The following is a 21,294-nucleotide window of genomic DNA, read 5'->3' on the forward strand; positions in this document are numbered from 1 at the left end:
AATAACATCAGATAATACACAAAGCAGACAAATGACCAAGGCCCCTTGTTCATGCACATTAGACATAGGTTATGCAGCTCCCAGAATTACGTGGTAAGGCTCTGCATAGCAGAGAGCCCTCCACCCCACTACCCTCTCTCCCATTCACAGAAGTCTCACTGTTCAGCTTGTGACCACAAGCTGGCTCTGAGCTCCTCTCCTTCCAAGGGGAACATGTAACAGCAGCTGACAGGGAGAGGGAGTTTACAGACTGTCAGGTCTGGGATGGTGGGTGAATGCCTGAGAAGTGGGTTGCACTCAACAAACTGTTAAAGTGAAAACCAAGCAGGTGGAGGAGCTTGCATTATGGAGTTCCTAAACTCTGCCAGAGCTGAGCCTGTGCTCTGGTGGAGACAGGAATACCATAGGGGTGGCACACTCCCAGCTGCAGAGTCTCTAAGTTAGACAGGAGAGGAGACAGCACGCCCAGCCCCACAGCAAACTTGCCCTGCCACTATTTTAACAGTCTACAAGAGAATGTCCCTCACAGTCTAGCAGTCTATATCTGGACTAGCAGTCTATGATATATATATCTAGACTAGCAGTCTATAGCAGATCTGTCTAGCAGTTCCACAGCTAGAGGAGGTGCCAGCATTGCTGAGCTCAGCTACTCCACTGGAGTAGGGGCTCTGCTCTTGCAGCACCTCTTCCAGAAATCACCGTATTATCTACATCTTGGGCCACCTCAGTCACTGCATGACCGTATCTCTCTTCCAAGCCTTCTGGGTGGCAATTTAGGCAGCAGCTTTACAAGTGAGAATTCTGCAGCTGTCTACATGGCAGCGTACATGCATGGAAAAAAGGCACTGCTCATGACATTCCTTTTGGCATGTACCTTGTGGCTTTTTATATTACAATTTGTTATAGACACATATTTTAATTTCAATTATAATTAGATTTATGTCCATAAAAGCGCCTACACAAGGCTCTGAGTGCTTTGGCAATTATTAAGAACGCAACTGATCCAAAATTAACAAATTCACAGCAGTGTGCTCCATTCTACCTAAAACAAAAACTTGTGTGGTCCTTGTAGCCCCCAGGCCAGATTCATTCTGCCAATGATGGGGGATGCAATCAACACCTTCCTACTCCCTTGGGGACAACTCACCCAAGGAAGGTCAGATACTGGTGTTGCTGCCTGCCCTCACTCCCACCTGCAGCCAACAGGAACATCTTTAATTCATGTCATGAGCTCTCTAGGCACCTCCCTGGAAGAGGCTTCAGCCAGGATGAACGGAGTTGTCATATCACCCAGCTCTCTTGGCCACATCCACCACTGCTCAATATTTGGGCAACACTGACTGTCTTTAGGTCAGAGAGGAGGTTGCAGCTGCTTTGTGCCAACACCATTACTGTACCATGTCAGACTTTCAACCATGGCCACCCTGTTCCTGGGATCATGATGGCAGATGCCTGAACTCAAGTCTAGCCCATGAAGATTAAGTATTGTTGCTGGCAGCTAACATGAATAGCATCACTCTGCATTCCCTTTGGACAATGGCATAATCTTAACTGAAACTCACACTAACTGATACAGAGAGGGAACTAAGATGATGTGGAAGTTAATGTAACAGGATTGTTAGGGGAAGTCTTACCTGTTCCTGGGGTTGGACATGGCTCACAAGGCTTGTTCCAGGCTTTTCCAACATTGTATGTGCAGCAGCACATCCTCTTGGTCACATTGAAGGGCAGTTCATTCTCACAGGAGGTTCCATTGTAGCTTCTATAGCAAAAGCTCTTTCTCATATCTACATGGTAAAACACTCAGAGTTACAAGGTAACTGCAACAGGGTGGTTCTCCCCTTAAGGGCTGGAGGACTGGGGCCAGCCAACCCTGATTACAGAACGAAGTATACTTGAGTTGAATCAGACAATTCCCTATAAAGGGCAGCAGGTGACTGCAATGAATGGAGAAGTTCAGGAATCTGTGGTAGTCCCTCCAGGAGTGAGGAAAGGCTCCTTCAGGGAAGACCCAAGACCAAGGGAGTTGCCCCAGGCATGGAGGCCTGGGAGGAGAAAGAGAAACCTTGTGTTGGGTGGGCTTATGAATTGACTTGATTTGGGATTTTGAGTTTTAGTTTGTTTATATTTATTTGGAATATGCAATCCAGTCAAGCCAAGCCACAGTGTTCTTATCAATGAGGTTCAAAGCATGAAGACCTCCAGGAAGTTGAGTCATTGTGCAGTCCTCAACTATGTGTGTGTCATAGTTTGTGGCTGCCCACATTGACATAGTGGACTGTCTCTAAAATGCCACTGAAATTCTGCTGCAGCACAAATTCCACGTCCGGTACGAAACCGGTTCAGAAGGCTCCATTGCCTTCATGGTAAATCAAGCCTAGGTTGACGGTGGGTGGGTCCAAGACAAGATAATTATTTGTCACTTTCTCTGCAGACCATGAAGCTCACCATGCAGCCTCTACAGTAAAATTTTATATTAATAAACCCAGTCCCCAAAGAGGGGCATTTTTGACCAAGAAAAAACCTATGAGAAGTTTTTTTTGAACATTCCAAAAGGGGAAACTAAGGCAGGCTGCCTTAGGGTGACCCTAGGACATGAGGGGGTGCACCAGAAAAAGCTGGCCCATTGCAGTAACCAACAAAGTAGTTCAGCCAAAAGTCAAATCCCTTCAACTATTGACCTAGCCACTGTGACTCATGAATTCTGACTCAGAGTGACCCTGAGAGTGCAAGCAGCATACATTAAAAAAAAACTTTTCCTACAGATTAAATCACCTTAATTAAATTATACTTTGTCTCCCTATTACTTTAGATGAGTGTATTTGCTCAAGATGATACAGTTCCATCTCCATTCGGTCACAGATGCCTTAGAAAAGAGAAAAATTGCAAAGAAACTTAAAAAAAAATAGCTGTTCTTAAGACCCATTTTCTAGCAGACTCACCAGCTGGAAGCCAAATATACATACAAAAAATTATGTGTGAAAATGAAAAGCTCTGACTTCTGTTAGAGAACACAACACCACACTCTTTCATGGATATCTGACGTGGCAGTTTTGCAATAAAGGTTAGAAAAGGTGATATCGTCTCAAGAGCTTTTAAGCATTGCAGTTGCAATCATTTAAGTTTATGTTCTGATAAGGCACTTAAAGGAAGCTATAAACGTCTAAGATTTCAAAGTCAGCCTTCTTGCAGGGAAGATTTTAAGCAGCCAGATGAGGTCTAAAACAGCTCTGATCACTACAGCATGTCAGGTAAACAAGTTTTACATACCCATGCAATTGTGTCCTCGATTCACCTGCATGTATTCTGGAGGACAGATGCAGGTGTAGTTCCCTAGCGTGTTGTAGCAGGTCCCAGGGCCACAGACACCAGGATGTGCAACACACTCATCAATATCTAGAGAGAACAAATGAAAAAGTACAGTTCACAAAGAGACAAGAGGAACAACCCCAATTAAATAATTATAAGGAATAAGTCCATATTAAACTACTCCAACATAACAAAGAAGCTCAGCAAACTGCTCAGCTTTGATTTAAACAGGCTTTTGTAGCAGCAGCTGAAATGTATTATTTTTCTCCTGTATGTTTGATTTCCTCCAATCCCTGAAGTGGAAGACAGCACTTGTCAAGAATTCAAGATTTGTTGAAGCTGAGTCACTTCCTGTCCCATCTACTCCACTAATGATGTGAGCCTTAGTATTTCATTTGCCTGCCACTTCCAGAGGCATTTCAGTACCATGCTTCCATGCCACCCCTCATGTAAGGAATTAACTCCTTACTGTGGTCCACCAACCCATAACTCTCTCTTCATTCAAATCCCTCCTTCAGATTCACTTCTACTGTGGTGGCTAAAAGGAGAAAATCAATATCTATTCAAAACACATTTTTAGAAATGCACATGCATATGCTGAATAACTACATAATCTTGTTGCTGTAACCCTTGTCCTTCCTCACCCTATCTTTTTCCCTATTGTGTGTAACCCTCCATTATCACATTACAGCTACATTGATATTGTAACCTCATTAAGATATAGGTCTTATCTTTCTTTGTGGTGTGTAACCAGCGTAGCATACTCCATAGCTACGTCTGAAATAAGAGCTTCCATTACAAACCCAATTTTGCTTTCACTCTTCACCTAAACGCAATGAATAAAGGAATGCTGGCCTCAGAATTGGTAGGCTGGTCAGAAGTTGTAGTAGGATTTTTCCGAACAAATTTGAAATGATTTGAAGAAGCGGTAACTTATTTATGACATCCTAAAACAGAAGTGATCATGACAGTTAAAAATTCTTTTAACATTCTTGAAACTTGGTAGCAAAAAATCTGCCCAAAAAACCAAAGAAGGGGAGAAATAAAACGTAGTTTACTGAATTTACCTAGCTGAGATCTACTACAAAAGAACAAAGTTTAGTTACTTAAACTCTCATTTGCCAACTTATTAACATTTAAATACTAACATCAGAATGGCTCCAATGAGTTTAAAGTATGCCAGCAAATGATTGCAGAGACCTAAGCACTGATTTCAAAACAACAATAAGTCTCTGTCCCTTTTCCATGCAAAGACAGACCTCAAAATGTAAGCCAATCCTGAGGGAAAATTTGTCTAATACCATTGAAGTTAATCAGACAAATTGTACATAAAATAAGATATATTTTAAAAGGTTGTCACTAGCTAAACTATTCTTCTAAAATGTATTTATTTCCACCACAGCCAGGCTTGAGAATAGAAAATGGGAGACAATTAAAAGTTTACTGGATTCATATACTCAAGGGAGGAATGTTCCTTGCTATGTTGCCCTCACAAGCCCCTGCTAGACCACTATTTCCACACCTCACCTCTTCCCATTGTGCACTTTTTAGGAAGTGCACTGGCGATGCAAGTGTGGGGCTTGGGAGGAGACTAGAGGGACACTGAAGCAGCAGAGCAGAGGGCAATGTAGAAGGGAGACATGAAGGGTGTTGGCAGAGTGGGGAGTAGGGACAGAAAATTAAAGGGAGCATAGGAACAGATGAACACAGGATTATGTGGCAGCGGGTGGGGGGGCAATAAGGCAATAGAACTATTGATATTTCACCCTTCCTATAGACTTAAGAATGTAGTCTGGAGCCCCTTTCTAAGTCTTAATGCCCACCAGCACCCTGAAAACTTTGGGACACATGCTCGAGACATCCCATCCCCTTGCAAGCCTTAGGCATCTTGTTAAGGCCCTAAAAACTCCCTCAACCGCAGGGATCCACCACACTCGATAAGCATAAATAGGCTTTAATAAGCCTTAAAAACCTAAATATCGTAGTTGGGCAAGGAATAACTATCCTGTTTAGACTTGTCAGAATGAATGGGATTCCTAGTATTTGCAGAGGTAGGAGGTGGATTTGGGATCATAGAATATCAGGGTTAGAAGGGACCTCAGGAGGTCATCTAGTCCAACCCCCAAATGAGGGATGAGGGGGGTTACTACAAAAAGTCACCATGGAGGTAGAGGGCCTGAGATAAGCCACATAAGGTTTCTGGAGGGGAGGTAGGCTAAGAGACTCTTAAGGGCTAGAGAGGCTGATGGGGCCTGACAAGCTCCCTACACAGCTTATGGGGATGGGGTTAGGGGAACCTACAATATGCCTCATAAGATTTGTCTAGGTTTGATGCACTTACTCAGAAGGAGTCTTACTCCTGTACACCTCCTACTATCTGCAGGAGAGGGGTAATGGATCTAAGGATGAAGGGGAGCAAGGGATCATCACACAGGGTCTAGATGGGATAACAGCAGGCTCTGAGGAGTTTCCAGTTCTTAGATCAACCCTAACATGAATCCCCCCAAACATTCCCACTTGACAGAAATACGAGGAAACATCACAAGGTGAAGCTTGTGAAGTTGCACACACGTTTTCTTTGTTAGTGTCAGTACCACAAACGTATGTTTGTATTTACAAACGAGAGAGGCAATATATTAGGGAATCATAATAGCTATGAAGATTACCATTACACTCTGTATGGAAAATGAATCTGCAATCAACTACTCTCTATGCATGAAATTTTCTGCATCCGGAGAAAAACTCTGAAAGACCAAAATATTTGCAAACGTGTGTATTGGTGTGGGACAAGATACTGCAGAATTTCACCTTCACAGATCCGTGTTTCTTCACTGAGGTAGTAGCCTTGAGGACATTCACACTGGAAGCTGCCAAAAGTATTGATGCAGTTTCCACCTTGACAGAGACCTGGCAACTCCTGGCATTCATCGATATCTGTAAAGAGAGAAAAGGCCATATTCTCACTCTGAAATGTAAAGGAACAAGAGATCTTAACCATCCCATTGGAATGTTACCAGCTAGTAACTGTTAATCTTCACTGGGGTTTTTTCCTTCTAAATCTGTACTTTATTATCAAAGGGAAGAGGGAATGTGATTATCCCACATATTCTGTAGCAAATTTTCAACATGATGAACATAAGGAGTTCAGCTTCCATGATTGATTATGGGAGTTTGTTATCTAACACTTCATTTCTGCATGCTGAAAGTGCATGAGAAATTCACTTGGACCAGGCTTTCACTCTATGATAGATGTTTGCAGCAACATTAACCTTCTATTGATTAAACTATATTTTTTGTTAGGTTGTCTTTTGCTTTGGGGGGCAAATGTTGAAGGCCTGTATAATAAATGAGGTGGACAAAATATATGTAAATCTGTTTCACCTATAAAACACCAAATTTACTTACTCAAATGGGTTTTGAGTATCCTTATTGGGTAACTGCTCACACAAGCACCAGTTTGAATTTGCCACTCTAGTATTATTCATGTTAATAAGTGGTTTTCCGATTCAATGAATGTGAACACTTCATCAATGATCCTCCTATTGTGAAAACTTTTGAAAACGTCACCTTTTGTCAAGTTGCAACCATAACAGCCATTATTCAGGATGAACTCACCTTCTAAGATAATAGTGATGGGATTTGGTCTGAATCCTTCACCCCCTGGACACAGAGTATTATATTCCGCTAGAGGAAAAAAAGGGTTATTACTTATTTGTAGAATAAAACACTGGTATTAAGGATAATTTATAATTTCAATGGTATTTTAAATGCCATAATTATTTTTTATTTGCATTACAGTAACACCAAGAAGCTCCAGTCAAGGACCTGGACCCCATTGTGCTAGGCACTGTACAAATATAGTGCACAAACACGATCCCTGCCCCTTGTCGTTTAACTTGTTTTAACCTAACAGCACTCTGACCTGCAATGACATACACACTACAAATAGTCCCATTGACTTCACTGGACTAATCATAGTGTATAAAGTCAAGGAAGTGCATAGGCTTCCATCTTGGAAAGTCTAAGATAACACTGGTAACCATGCATACGAGGCCTTAACCTGTAAGCTCCTCTAAGGCAGGAACTGTGTCTTCTTTGCGTAATGCCCAGTAGAAAGTGGCTACCATCTTAACTAGGGCCTAGAAATTATTACTACTGTACAACAGAGATGAGTATTTGTTAAAATTAGACTGTATAGTATTATAACTTAATAAATAATAAAAATAATAATGCTTAGTAGTTACATTGCACTATTCATACCTAAAACCTCGAGTGCTTTCAAAGGTAAGTATCATTGGGCAAAATTACTGAGGCACTTTTGAAAAATTTTATTCAATGATGCTCACTTTTATAAAGCACTTGGAGTTCTCTGGATAAGAAGCATGATGTAAGTACCTGTATTCCTCACCTGCAAAAGTGCAGTTAATGGATAAAATTTTAAGAGCACCTAAGTGTGAAAGTTACTTAGGAACATCTGAAAATTTTATCCATTATTCCCATTTTTGCAAGGGAAAATGAGGCACAGAAAAGTGAAGTGATTTGCCAAAGGTCACCAGTGATGGCTTGATTCTGGTCCCATTGACCTCACTGGTGCAGGAACAGGCACCGAGTCAGTGGCAGAGCTGGGAACAAAACTCAGGTCTCTTGATTCCGAGATCCATGGCCTATGCATCACCTTTGAGAATAAGATGGAGACCTTCTTCAACAATAAGATTGTTAGAGAATAAGCTTATGAAGTAATTTGCCAGATATTTTAATAGTCTGTTTATTGTCATACACTAAATTATTGTAAGTACTTTTTCATATTAGCACCTTTTGTAAGAAAATTTTTAAAAATGCTTACTGCTGTTTACAGGGGGACAAGTCTCACAGGGGATTCCCCAGGCCTTCCCCAAAGAGCAGCAGCATGAGGAGCGACTGACTCCAACGCCGATTTCAGTGTTGCAGGATAGGCTGCCATCCCCTCGGGGTCCATATTTTAGGTAACAATTGCCAACACGATTATCTACATGTAAAACACATTCAGCTATAGTTGCACTTTCCAGCCTGGATGAAGGAACAATCAAACAATCATATTAAAGCTTGCTACTAGTGGATGGAAGGCCCTGGCTGCTGTATCTTTCTGAGTTACTGGTAAGGTAAAAAAGCTAATGCACATTAATATTCAGGGGTATCAAGAGTAATGAAGGTGATGGTCAATATAGCTGCTGCTTCTTCTTAAAGGTTCTTAAACACCAGTTTGCATGTCTTCAAAATTCACAGCATATACTGGTATAGCACTTTTACTATTCCCAGTATTTTAATATGGGGAATGGAAAATTTCTTACCGGAGTTTTCTTTTTGTTAGTAGCTCCTCCCTTTTATGCTCCATGAATGGCAATGATTCTTCCCTGCAGAATTCAGAGGAGGGCCAGTGTTGCTCTTGAGGGCAGGAATACAGGACACAACCCTACCCTTCACCTCAAGCCACCAGAAGAGTGCTTCAAACTCTTTCAAAACTCTTCAACAATTGGTTATTGGCAGCAAGACAACAATCTGAAACTGCATTAATTAACTTTAAGGAAATTTTGTGTATTAGTAGTGTTCCTTTAGACTTTAAAAAAAAATTGTTACTAACTATAGCTTGGCCATTAAAACAACTAGGGTTGGTAGAATTAGGAAGGAATAGAAAGAAAATTATGGTAAAAAATTTTCCATTCTGCTGCGTAGATTCTCCCCTCATTCTTCACTAAGGGGAAACAGCAAGTAGTGAATCAGAGTAGGGAAGGAAGAAATCAAACAATCATCATCATTACTATTTATTATTTCAGTAGAATAATAGACAAATATAAATTCCCTTCATATAAGTTTTGTAATTTCAAATAATTTTTTGGGCATTGGCCCCTGATGCACTTTACCACTAAAGGATTACTCTACGGAGAAACAGAAATCCACTTTATAGAAGTTGGTAAATGCATTGTATGAGGATCACAATACTGTTCAGCAAATTTTCTCTGATAAGGCCGAGACTATTCCTCTTTGTGTTACCGCTAGAGACCTTGCAGATGAAGTCTTGACTGTCTCATGGAACAGTTTCCCAGATGTCTAAATAAATTGAATTTTCTGGTTCAGTCCTGTCTAGATACCAAAACTGTATCAATCTCCCTAACAGACAATTCCCGTTGAATTACACTTCATTTTTAGTGCATAAAATTTCAATCAAAGATGGTCTCAGCATCTCAGGATGAAGAATGGGCCCCTGATTCAATTGGTCTAATCTTTTCTCCAGGTGCTTTGGCTGGCATTATCAAGTCCAAAAATTAGTGCGGATTTATCAGGATGACCATGGTTCTTTTTTTCTTATTTTTGGTTTCAGATTACCCTTCACATGAATTGCCTTGCAAAACACAAGATTCTTTTCTGTCAAAGACATTATTTCCATTGCTTCTGAGAAGAGCTTTGAATTATGGCTCATTTCTGGTTTTTGTTCAGACACGCCAATGGTGGTGCTGTTGAATAGAACTGGAAAGTGGTATCCTTTGAGGCAATTTGTAGACATTTTACAGCACAAACTGTGCATTTAAGAAGGATGACGCTTTCTTTTTCTTGGTCCCATAACTCCTGTTATTTGTCTTCCAGTTACACTCCCCATCCTGTAAGGCTTGCTTCCACAGTGTGTATATGTAAGAGTTCAGAATATAAATTGGGTTAGGTTGCAGCACATCCTCTGGACTCATCTTCCTGTGATGACTTGGGTTGATTTTCTGCTGTATTCAGGCATACAGATAGCTTCTGTGTAGCCACTGAGACTGGGGACATTGCTCTTTCTGTAAATCACACTGACTGCCAAGAATTAATATTCTATATACTGCTGTGAAGATTTGGCCAGAATTTGAACCCTGGACCTATCATACCCAAGGTGAGAATCACACCCTTAAACTAATGAGCCATTTGGTGGCCACCAAGTAAATCTTTCTTACAGGGAATCTTTTTGACTATATTCAAAAGGTGAGAATTAAAAATATTTGTGTAGAGTACCCTCTCTCATATGGTCTATGGGATCTTTTGGGGGAAAAAATCCTTCTGAAAGGTGAACAATGTATTTTTCTGATGAGATTAGACCTGTACTGATTTTTGCTATCTGCGCTAGTTCCCACAGTTCATGAAAATTCTATGTTTTCTTTAACGTTAGTTTTATCCTCCAGTTCCCATTCAGATCCTATGATGTCCTCAAAGATCAAGAGCATGGGAAACATTGTATCCAACTTTATTTGGAGAGGAAGATATTTTCCCTTAGTTTTGAGAACTTCTTCCTCTGTTTGGTCTGTTTATGGGTATTATCTTGCAGGTTATAGTATCACAGTACTTAGGTGGAAAAGCTCTGAGTGTCCACCTTTAGAGTTCATGGTATGAATCAGATAGCTAATCCTCCAGGAGAAGAGCTGCTGGAGAAGGAAAATGAGGAAGGATGATGATGATGATTTTATATTATTAGTGAATTTCTAATGAACTATTGCTTCTCCACACCAAAGGGCTATCCTTGTTTTAAAAAGTGCTTCCCGTAGTAGCACACTGATCTAATTTTACCCATGCAAAAGGATTTCTCACTTACCCTTCTGTAATCCTACACAGGTGCAGCTGCATAGGAAATTAAGTTCTTAGGTACTTCTAGTCTGGGTACAAACTCCCTGGAGTGTTCTTTTCGCTATAACCAGCAGTCCAGACTGTTGAGGGAGGTCAGGGAGAGATTCATTCCCGCCTCTGAGAGTTGGAACCCTTGTACCAGAAAAGTGAGGATATGTGCAATTCCCTGTCTGCTGATGCCTGAGACAGAGCTTCAAAGAAGTAGCAGACTGCAGTCAGAGTTGCTTCTTCTCTTCTCTGCACACCCAGACATGCTGCAGGCTGTGTGAGAGGCAGTGAGTCTGACAGAAAATACTGTGAAAAGGTCTTTGTGCAGGAGAAAAGACTCAGCAAACGGTTCCTCAGAGTGGGAATGAAAAAGATTTAAAAACTTTGACTTTTCTCCCATTTGCTCTTTAAAGTTACAAGTTAGCTATTCAGTCGGGGGTGTTGGCTTCTGGGGTTTTTTAGGTGGTGGGGTGCACGGGGGACTCTGGAGTTACCCCTGAACAGGCTGTATAGGTCCTCTTCCCCTTTGAAAATGTTTCTGGATAAATCCTGGAGCTCTTACTCAAGTTCCCCATGCCAGAGCTGTAGTTCGAGAGGAGGGCTGAGCCCCAAAACACAGATCCAACTGAAAGCCCCGTGTTCTGGCAGATTGAGGGTCAGCTGGCAACTGGCAGGGCAGGACTCACCCTCAGAAGCTTCTGAAAAGCTGCCTGACAGAAGCCTCTGGCTGAGGAAGGCCAGAGGTATCCTAGTAGAAATGTGCTGCACCAGAGGACCCAGAAGATTAGATTCTCAGTGCTCTAGTGAGTCCTCTGCTCACGAGATGGAAAGGGGAACTAGATGCTGAAATTAGATTTCAACAGCTCAAAAAATGAATAAAAATTGAGTCTGGGATTTTCAAAATAAACTAGTGGAGTCAGGCAACCAAATCTGACAGAAATTCAAAGGGAGTTGGGTACCTAACTTTCTTCGGTACCTTTGAAAATCACAGCCTGAAACTGTAAAATAAATTGGTTGGGATAAGCTGAGCTGCCAACTTGTTCTGCTGGTGGCCTGGTACCCTGAGCAATGACAGTGAGCCCCTTTGAATTCTACAGGGAAAAGTAGAACGAGGGAAGAGCTGAGCAGCAGAATCCATTCCGACAGAATTTCACATTTCTTTAACAAAAGTTTTAATCAGGTTTTATTTATTTGACTTAGACCAATAGCAAACATAATCATTTTTTAAAATTACTATAGATACAAATTTTTTTTAAAAAATCCCAAGACATCCCCAGAAAGCAAAGTGAAGAGGCCTTTGGTGACATTTCCAATCTGAAAGGTTAAATGATTTGCCCAAGTTCACACAAAAAGTCTGTGACACCCATTACACTAGCACCTGAACTGCTTGACTTCCAGTAAATATTGTAATCAGAAGACTATCTTTCTATATCATGTTGCAAAGGGACAAGTAAACTTAAGCTTACTTTAAGCCAGAGTAAAGCAGAGAGAATTACACAAACTGCACTGAAGTGTGTCTTTCACAGGTTGGTTTCAATCCAAATGGCTACTACATGCAGTTCTAATTCCAATATAGGTTTAAGCACACCAGTGAGCCAAGTCCTGAAAATCTACTTCAGAGGAAGTGTACATCAGCCCCATGAGAACTCTTGGATTTAAAACTCAATTACTAAAATCAAAAACATGGGTCCATCCAGAAAATGGAATCAGTAATGAAAATAACAAACACTCTGGTATATACAAAAAAATGTATTTTAAGAAAATGGACAATGTTTACAGTATTTAAAACTGGTAAATCTATATTTAGGAGCATGGTTTGATATATAACATGACAGTAACAGATTCAGATTTTCTGGACCAAAATCTGCCCTCATTGATTTTGAGCAGGATGCAAAACAAGGCAAAATGTGGCCCTCTATCTTTACAAATGATCTAGTATCAGTACAAGAGGCCTCTGGATCTGCGGTCTCTTGTTCATACTTACGTGAAATAGTTTTCACTTACCCACACAACCTACTCCAGTTGGGTTCAGCTGGAAATCTGGTGGGCAGTTACACTCATACCTCCCAGGAGTATTCACACAGAGACCATTAACACAGTTAATGGGATCAGCGCACTCATCAATATCTAAAATGGGAAAGCTACATTTGTAATCTGTTGATTTAATGGAAGAACGATGTGGGGAACGATGTGAGGGGATGATTCAAATGAGAGAGAGAAAGATAAACCTCTTATTTTTAGCTGAAGTTGAAGCAATGACATTTCTAGAAACACTCAGGAACAATTTCTACACTTACACATTTAATAGAAACATTACTTTTGTCCACTTCTTAATTTAACCAAAATAACGTATAGCACTACATAGTAGAGCTCTGCATGGGACTGTTTTTTCAATCCTGTTTCTCCCACTTCCACACTGTTTCTTGCATTTTTATCCCACTCCCACCTGCAAAAACCATAGACCCCGTAAGAGGGACCGATTCCCTGAGGCTACTAAACAAAAAACAAAAGTGGTCAGTTAATATATAAATAGAATTCAGACACAATTTTTACAACTAAAAGAATAAAACAAATCTTGCTTAAACCATGTAAAAATACTTTAACTCCGTATAATAGACATCAAACCTCTTTCTAAACCTCACTTAAATTTAAGTATTGAAAGTTTTAAAGTGTTTTCCCGCAAATTACTGGTCTTTTTTTTTTGCCCACCTAATCCCTTCTGCAACAAAATACATTTTACCCACTCCCACTATTATGGAAGCAGGTCCTGCAGGATCCCAGTCCCGCTGCAGGCCTCTGCTGTATAGCACTTTGTCCAATGGGGGAAGCAATGCATAGTACCAATTTCTGCCAGAGGACATAATACAGCTTTAATTAACCAGGAAACCTGGTTAACTGGAGACTGGATAAACTAGGTTATATAATTTCTAGTACTGAGTAAATAAGGAAATGCTGGAAGTCCCAAAGTGTTTGAAAAAAATTACAATGTTGTACGAGTTCTTTCTAATTATAGATCTCATCAAAATATTACTCTTAATATTAGTAGCATGTCTGAGAAATCCATATAAGGAGTATATCACAGTTATATGATCGGCAAACAGAGGTTTCAGAGTAGCAGCCGTGTTAGTCTGTATCCGCAAAAAGAAAAGGAGGACTTGTGGCACCATAGAGACTAACAAATTTATTTGCTTATGCTCAAATAAATTTTTTAATAATAATTGAGGCAATCCAAGAAAATGGAATGTAAAATAAAATGAATGAGATAGGGTCCACTCTTACTTGAAGTATCTAAGCTGTACAGAACATGACAATGTGCGAATTATACCGTTATAACAGAATGATTGTGTCTGCCGTGCACAATGGAGGGCTTTCCCCACTCATTAAGTTGCACCATTGCAACACCTTCTATATCGGACATTGTTGCTGCCTGCACCCTGCATCGCCCCCCTTTCCCGTTTTTAAAAAAAGTGTGAGTAAAAAAAAAAAAAAACTTATTATAAAACTTTGATTTCTGTGCCACTTCCAATACAAGAACAGTCTGGTCCAGACTTCTAAAAATAAACTGTAGAAGCTTTATCCATTCTCAGTTTTATGAAGCATTCATGTTACTCCTCCACACTTACAACTGCTCTTCCAATGCATCAAGGAACTTCCTTGTCTTCCTTCAAATCCCTCCTTAAAAGTCTTCCTTCAAATCCCTCCTTAAAACTCACTTCTTTTGTTTAGCCTTTCATCATTGATCTTTACAGAATCTGCTCCCACTCTTACCCTAATACTTAAAAGTGTTTGCATTGTGTCTGTCTAAACTGGAACAGACGAGCCTCATGGACCATGTTTAATTGTATGTCTGCAAAGCACCATATATGTTTATAGAATTATGTTCCATACATTTTAATTAACAGTGAACATTTTAAAAAAAAGTTTACTTCCTTAGTGCACATTTGTCCACATCTGGCAGTTATCAAACAGAGAACAAGTACCAGATTGAAAGAAGGATTGCTGAAACAGCTCAGCCAGGATTGAGGTCCACTACCAGAGATATTTTCTGAATCTTTATAATAAATCCAGCTAGTATCTTAATTAAATTGTATATGAATACTTAAGAACGACCATATTCATACTCTTTTATTTTTATTAAAAACGTGCGCGTGCGTGCACACACACACGAATGTTTACACATACATGCTAACAAAAAACTCTGCTTGGGAGAAGTATGTAGGTTGAAGGAAAGGGTGACTAAGTCTGGAATATAGATGAAAGCATAGGAGAAAAACTTTTGTGTTTTTTTTGGTACTTGTTTTCTTAAATAAACTATTCTTTGAGCTTGAATCTTTTAATTGTACATAGTTAAAAAGAGTTTAAAAATAGTTTAAAATGTACCCATTTAGTCATCAACTGATTTTACCATGTTCATCCAGCAGGGAAAATGCAAAGATAGATGAACTGGTACATTAAACACCTCTTCGAAAGACGTGCCACATTTCTGTATGGAACTGGCTATACCTGTACAGTTTCCTCCAGTTCTATCCAGTTCATAGCCATCATCGCAGATACAGTGAAACATGCCTGGTAAGTTATTGCAGGTTCCAAAAACACAAATGTTCTGGAAGATGCATTCATCAATATCTGAAGGAATAGAGGAAGAGCAAGTAGTTACAAATCATCATAATAGTAGTGTCCACTATCTTAAGAACAACTAAAACACTCGAAAAACACATAAAACACTAATAGAATTTCTGGAAAAATCAGATGCACTGCTTGTATACTTTAGAAGTTAAAACATAGGAATTTTTGAAGAGTAGCTTTAAAGACACCACATCTCTTATTCCTGTCATATTTGTTATAATAATCTTCAGATATAAAGTGAACGTTCAGTATTTCTATTTGGCAAGAAAAGTTGTGCTATCAGGAATTAATCCCCCAGATTCCAAATGAAAAAGAAAGTTTTAAAATCAAAATACTATTAAATTACTTTTTAGAAATATACAAAAAAGAAAAAAGAAAAGAAAAGCACATTGTTAAACAAATACAAATTATAGGGATTGATCATTTGCCATTCTCCTAGTTTCCACATGTAGGTAAGCATGTGTGTAAAGTTCACCAAACTCCCCTTGAAAGAATGCAAAGTACACCAAGTAGAGAGCAGTAGGCTAACCACTCCCTAGTTCCTGAGCTGACATACCCATAGTGTTCCCATCTTTCCAGAAACACTATGGATATGTCTACACAGCAGCTGGACACTTGCGGCTGGCCTGTGCCCGCTGACTCAGGTTCTTGGGGCTCGAGCTGCGGGCTGTTTCATTGCTATGTAGACTTCTGGGTTTGGCCCTCCCACCTCACAGGGTCCTAGAGCCCAGGCTCCAGGCCAAGCCAGGAAGTTTATACAGCAATGAAACAGCCACACAAGCCTGTGTCAGCTGGCATGGACCAGCCGCAAGTGTCTAGCTGTCATGTAGATATAACCTCCAAGAGCAAACTGGAGACATGGACATAGGCTCAACCCAGTTTCATAAACACCTGGAAAATGGAGAAGGCAAATTAATGCAAGTCCAGGCTGTTTTAATATGTCTGCACATGTGCCTCAGGGTGAATGAAAATTGAAAATTAAAAATAAAAAATAAAAATGAATTTAATTTAAATTAAATACAGGTTTATATTTTAAAATATACCTATTTTAAATTAAAGCTAAAATTGACAACCTATTTTAAGGCCTAACCTTAGTATAATTTATTAAAATAATTTAAACGGAATACAAAAATAATATTCAGTAGCACATGTTTGCTGAAAAAGTTGATTTATGTATATATATGGGGGTCTGCATGTGCAAAATTGTGGGTGCAATTTTAGAGAATGCGTTTAAAAATCTGGTCTTAGATGTCTCTTCAAGAGGTTTACACTTTCCAAGATGTCATGAGGTTCTACTAACATGTTTGTGTTTTAAAACAAGATCTAAAAAGTTTTGGAGCACTCAGTACACAGAAATCAGTCTACAACAGAGTCCGCATACACTTCTGTTATAGTAAGTGAGAGATGACCTCAGACCACTACATGGAGTGAAATCACTGTCAGCTAAAAGTTATGTCTCAGACAATAGAGTACATACGACAGAGAGAAAGCGGGTAGAAGAAAAATTCCAAAGAGAAATTTTAGGATTGTTGTAACTTAAACACAGTAGTGAACAGCACAGTTCAAATTTCCTGTATACATTTATTAAATAGAGTGGTGATCAGAATAGTTTATATTTCCTGTATAAATGTATTAAATAGAACAGTGGTCAGCAGAGTTTTTCCACAAACTGTTCACTTAGACAAAAACAAGAGAACTGAATAAGGAAAACAAACTTGTTGAGCCAAACCTCTACTCCAGGTTTCTTGGCTCAAGACCAGGAAAACTTCATAAGAGATGAAAGCTACCTTCACCATAATTCATGCAGCAACATAATCCTTGCTGGAGAAGCATATGCAGCATGTTGTGTGTATTCTGCTTCCAGGCTGAGGTTCTTCCAGCACTTCTTGTGGTTTCCTTCACAGCAGCCAATCCAAACTCAGAAAACAAGGTTGAAGTACTGGTAACTTACCTTGGCAAGATTTGCTGTCTGAAGCTGGAGTGAATCCCATTTCACACTCACATCGATATGCACCAGGGACATTCAGGCACTGTCCATTCTCACACAGATTAACATTTTCTGCACACTCATCAATATCTGCAGGAGAAGAGGTAAGCAGCCATTAAATTTCTGTGATGTATTTTATAATCCAAGTGTGAGTCTGTTTCTTCCCATTCATCATTCAAATAAATTCTGTTCAACATTTGTTGATATAAAGCAAAGCAGATACACCATTCAAAGACAGAATATAAAAGAATGTAGAAAAACAAAAGGTAACAACTATTTCCAATATCTTTTACCCCATTGGGTCTCCATGTACTCACATTTTCACTAATAGATTTTCCCATACAGTATCTAATTTTGAACCAATGTAAGTTTTCCAGACCCAATAGTGGCAAGTTCTGACAAACAATAAGGTGGATATTTTATTTCTGAAGTCATAAACGTGTATCATAAAATACACTAATGAAATATTTATTCAGATAAGGCACTTCTAGAGGCAAATTTTCAAAATGAAAAATCTCTATTTATGCAAATGTAAATTGTCTTTTCCACACAATTTTTTAACCCTATTAACTGTGTGAGCAAATGATACGTACACAAACACTATTTGCATATACAAACTGAATACCAGTGGGGTCTGTGGGTTTAAACTATCATTTCAGGGCATATATCATAGTACGCTAATTTTTGCAGGTGTTCTTTCAATATTTGGCCTTTAAAATGTTACTGTTTTGCTAGCATCATTTAGATTTATAAACATTTCATATATATCGGAATGTTGTTCAAGAGTGCAGTCAGTGTAACCACATGAAAAATGACTCAGATCACCCAGACTAAGTGAACCCAGATACTAAATCCAGCTTATTCGTTCTATTCATTAATGCTTCGCTCTCAAAATTATGAAAACAAAATATTAAAATACTAGGTTTTAAAATATATGAGAATGACCCAGAATAAAGCATATAAACAGAAGGGGGGAAACATTGATTTAAAACCACAGATTTATCAACTACAACTACATCTACTACAATTAAAAGAATATTTTAATGATTTTGCACTTATGAAGTCAACAACTGACCATAATAAACAGAAAGAAGACAGTGTCTATTTAGGATGGAAGTAAATTTGGGTCTATATTTAGGTTAGTTGAAAAGTATAGCATGCAGTAACATTACTTTCTAGTCGTTATAGCATATTCTACACATCATAGAATTATGGGACTGGAAGGGAGCTCGAGATGTCATCTAGTCCAGTCCCCTGCACTCATAGCAGGACAAAATATGCTAGTACTTAAAAGAAAACAGATGTTACTGCAGGTCTATATTATGCATGGAAGGGGTGACAAAACTGTAATCATGCAAACACAGGATCTCATCAGTGTTTAAATATAAAATCAGGATAATCTTCAATACTTCAGATGATTTTCAGTTACCATATGAGAAAAGGTTCATTCTTAAAACAGAAATTCAAAGCCAACTATTAGCAAATGCAAAGGAACAAACATGATATATTTTTCAATTCTAACCTGACTTAAAAAAACCTTTTCATATGATAATGATCAAATCCTCACCAAACTGGCATACTAAAGAGAAAACAGATGCTGCCCTCCGCAGCCCCTGCAACAGGGATCCTGCCAACAGGGACAGGATGTGTAATGGGGAGCTGGAGCGGCGTGTGCTCCTGGCTAGAGAGTTTACCGGTGACAGCAGGCTGATGGGCGGGGAGGAGGAGGAGGGTAGGGTAGACAAGAACACTAGCCAATCAGCCACCTGCAGATTTGGTACACAAGCTGAAGTGAGAGCCAGGAGTCTCTATTAGTGTAACGCCAACAGACCGCAGTCATTGACAGGCAGGATCGAACCAGGAACTTAGTGCATGAGCCTCTACTGCATGAGCTAAAAGCCAACTGGCTCTTAGTTAAGGCTGTAGAGCAGACTCATTTGATCTCTCTCTTTACATGGTCTCAGTGCCACTAGATGGGACAGAACACCACATGCAGGAGGTATGTGGGTCACACTAGCAAGTTTCTTGAATGATCTGGAGGGATCTTGACCTGCATCTTGTATGGCAGAGGCTCTTACAATCTTCTCTCCACCTTTGGGAGTTAGTCCTAATTTTGCAAAGCTTCTAAAAAATGGGAAAAAAATCAGTATCCACACTACCCTTACAGGAAACTTCTTAGATCTTCCTTACCAGAACAAGTGAATCCATCTCCAGTGAATCCCTCAGCACAGGCACAACGGTATGACCCAGGAGTGTTCACACATTGAGCATTCACACTACATTTGTGGGTTCCATTAGAACATTCATCAAGATCTGTACAGCAGAAGAAAACCAAGACATTAGAAAGAATAAAACTGTATATTTATAGCAGGTAATATGCTGCACACGCAATTAATCTGTTAGCTGATACACAGCAAAAACCACAAAGTTGATTACTATAGCCAGGAGGGCACCTGTACCAATGCTGTACACCAGTAGGAGATACTTGGTTAATATACAGTTGATTTAATTTAAAATTTTCCTCTTACAATAAAGTTTATATGCATGAATGAAGTGGTTCCAAGCACAAGCTATTGCAGTTCAAATGACACATACCCTAAATAACTTGAATTTTGGTACTTTGTTAGAGAAGTTGGAATCAAAACAGTGCTTAAAACCTGGAGAATGCTGCATATGTGCTACTAAACTAACACTACACCATGCTACAGGTACTGACTCCTATTAAACATTTCCACTAAAAAAGTCCCAACCAGTAGCTGTGACGCAGGTAATAAACCATGAGGAGAGAACTACACAAGGAGCTCTGACTTAGGCTACTGGCAGTAAGGAGGAACTAAGGGGAGTCAGGGCGGCACCGCTCTTACATAGGGAGGGGCCTTGAGGAGGAGCAGGGTGCATGTGCCACCTTGGTGGGAACTGTTGCAGGAAAAAAGTATCTGGCAAGTGAAGCACACATCTGCAACTCAAAGAACAACAATTCTTTCTGATGCAATGAAACTTCAGATAATAATTTGCACAAAAAAGCTTGCAGGGGAGGGGCTTTCCCTTCTTCTCAGTAATGGCTTAACCGCAGTGAGCTTTCGGAGCAGTTTTACAAAGGTATTTAGCCACCGTAAGACACTGATAGTCACCTGAGCAAGATTTACAAAAGCACCTATGCGGGTGAAAATCAGTGGAATTTAGGCGCCCAATTCATTAAGGGGCTTCTATAAATCAGACTTAGTGCTTATCTGCATCCACTGATGCCTAATACCTTTGTAAATCTAGCATGTAGTGCTGTCTTATAATAGTAAGAGCTATCTTTTAAATAAATAATAAAATAATACCTAGTTCTTATACAGCAATTTTCACCCATAAATCTTAAAGTGCTTTGCAAAAGAGGTCAGTACCATTAGCCTCATTTTACAGATGGGGAAACTGATGCACAGAGAACTGAAGTGACTTGCCCAAGGTGACTCAGCACCAGTGGCAGAGAGAGAAAAAGAACAATAAGAGATGGGTTTTAAGTTTCCTTTCACTTATAGAAACTGATCTTCTTTGAGTCACTGGTCCAGAATCTCACAACATTTTGTTTCTTCCATTTGTTTTTAATGAACTTAACGTTTTACACATCTTGACATTTACTCGTAAGCTTTGGAAAAAATATTAAATTCATCCTCCATTCTATAATTTATTGAATTTAGCTTACAAAAGCTGGACATGCATCAAAAGATGTCTGCACTAAAGTGTTCCATTTCTTTCCAATATTGTAAGCCAACATA

General features: G+C 39.5%; 1 protein-coding gene across 4 annotated transcripts in view; it reads right to left on the reverse strand.

Moving 5' to 3' along the window:
* The window catches only part of FBN2 (fibrillin 2), a 254,563-nt gene that overhangs the window by 62,069 nt on the left and 171,200 nt on the right, over window positions 1-21,294 (reverse strand). For all 4 annotated transcript variants that reach the window (XM_084629192.1, XM_084629191.1, XM_084629190.1 and 1 more), the window contains exons 33-41: window positions 19,724-19,846; window positions 17,498-17,623; window positions 15,424-15,546; window positions 12,925-13,047; window positions 8,153-8,314; window positions 6,925-6,993; window positions 6,118-6,243; window positions 3,271-3,396; window positions 1,635-1,787 (exon numbers count right to left, since the gene is read on the reverse strand). In XM_084629192.1, the coding sequence (XP_084485318.1) occupies window positions 1,635-1,787; window positions 3,271-3,396; window positions 6,118-6,243; window positions 6,925-6,993; window positions 8,153-8,314; window positions 12,925-13,047; window positions 15,424-15,546; window positions 17,498-17,623; window positions 19,724-19,846 (1,131 nt within the window). The remainder of the gene's footprint in view (window positions 1-1,634; window positions 1,788-3,270; window positions 3,397-6,117; window positions 6,244-6,924; window positions 6,994-8,152; window positions 8,315-12,924; window positions 13,048-15,423; window positions 15,547-17,497; window positions 17,624-19,723; window positions 19,847-21,294) is intronic.

The sequence above is a fragment of the Lepidochelys olivacea genome (assembly GCF_965140295.1).
Source record: "Lepidochelys olivacea isolate rLepOli2 genome assembly, chromosome: 5".
Lineage (NCBI taxonomy): Eukaryota > Metazoa > Chordata > Testudines > Cheloniidae > Lepidochelys > Lepidochelys olivacea.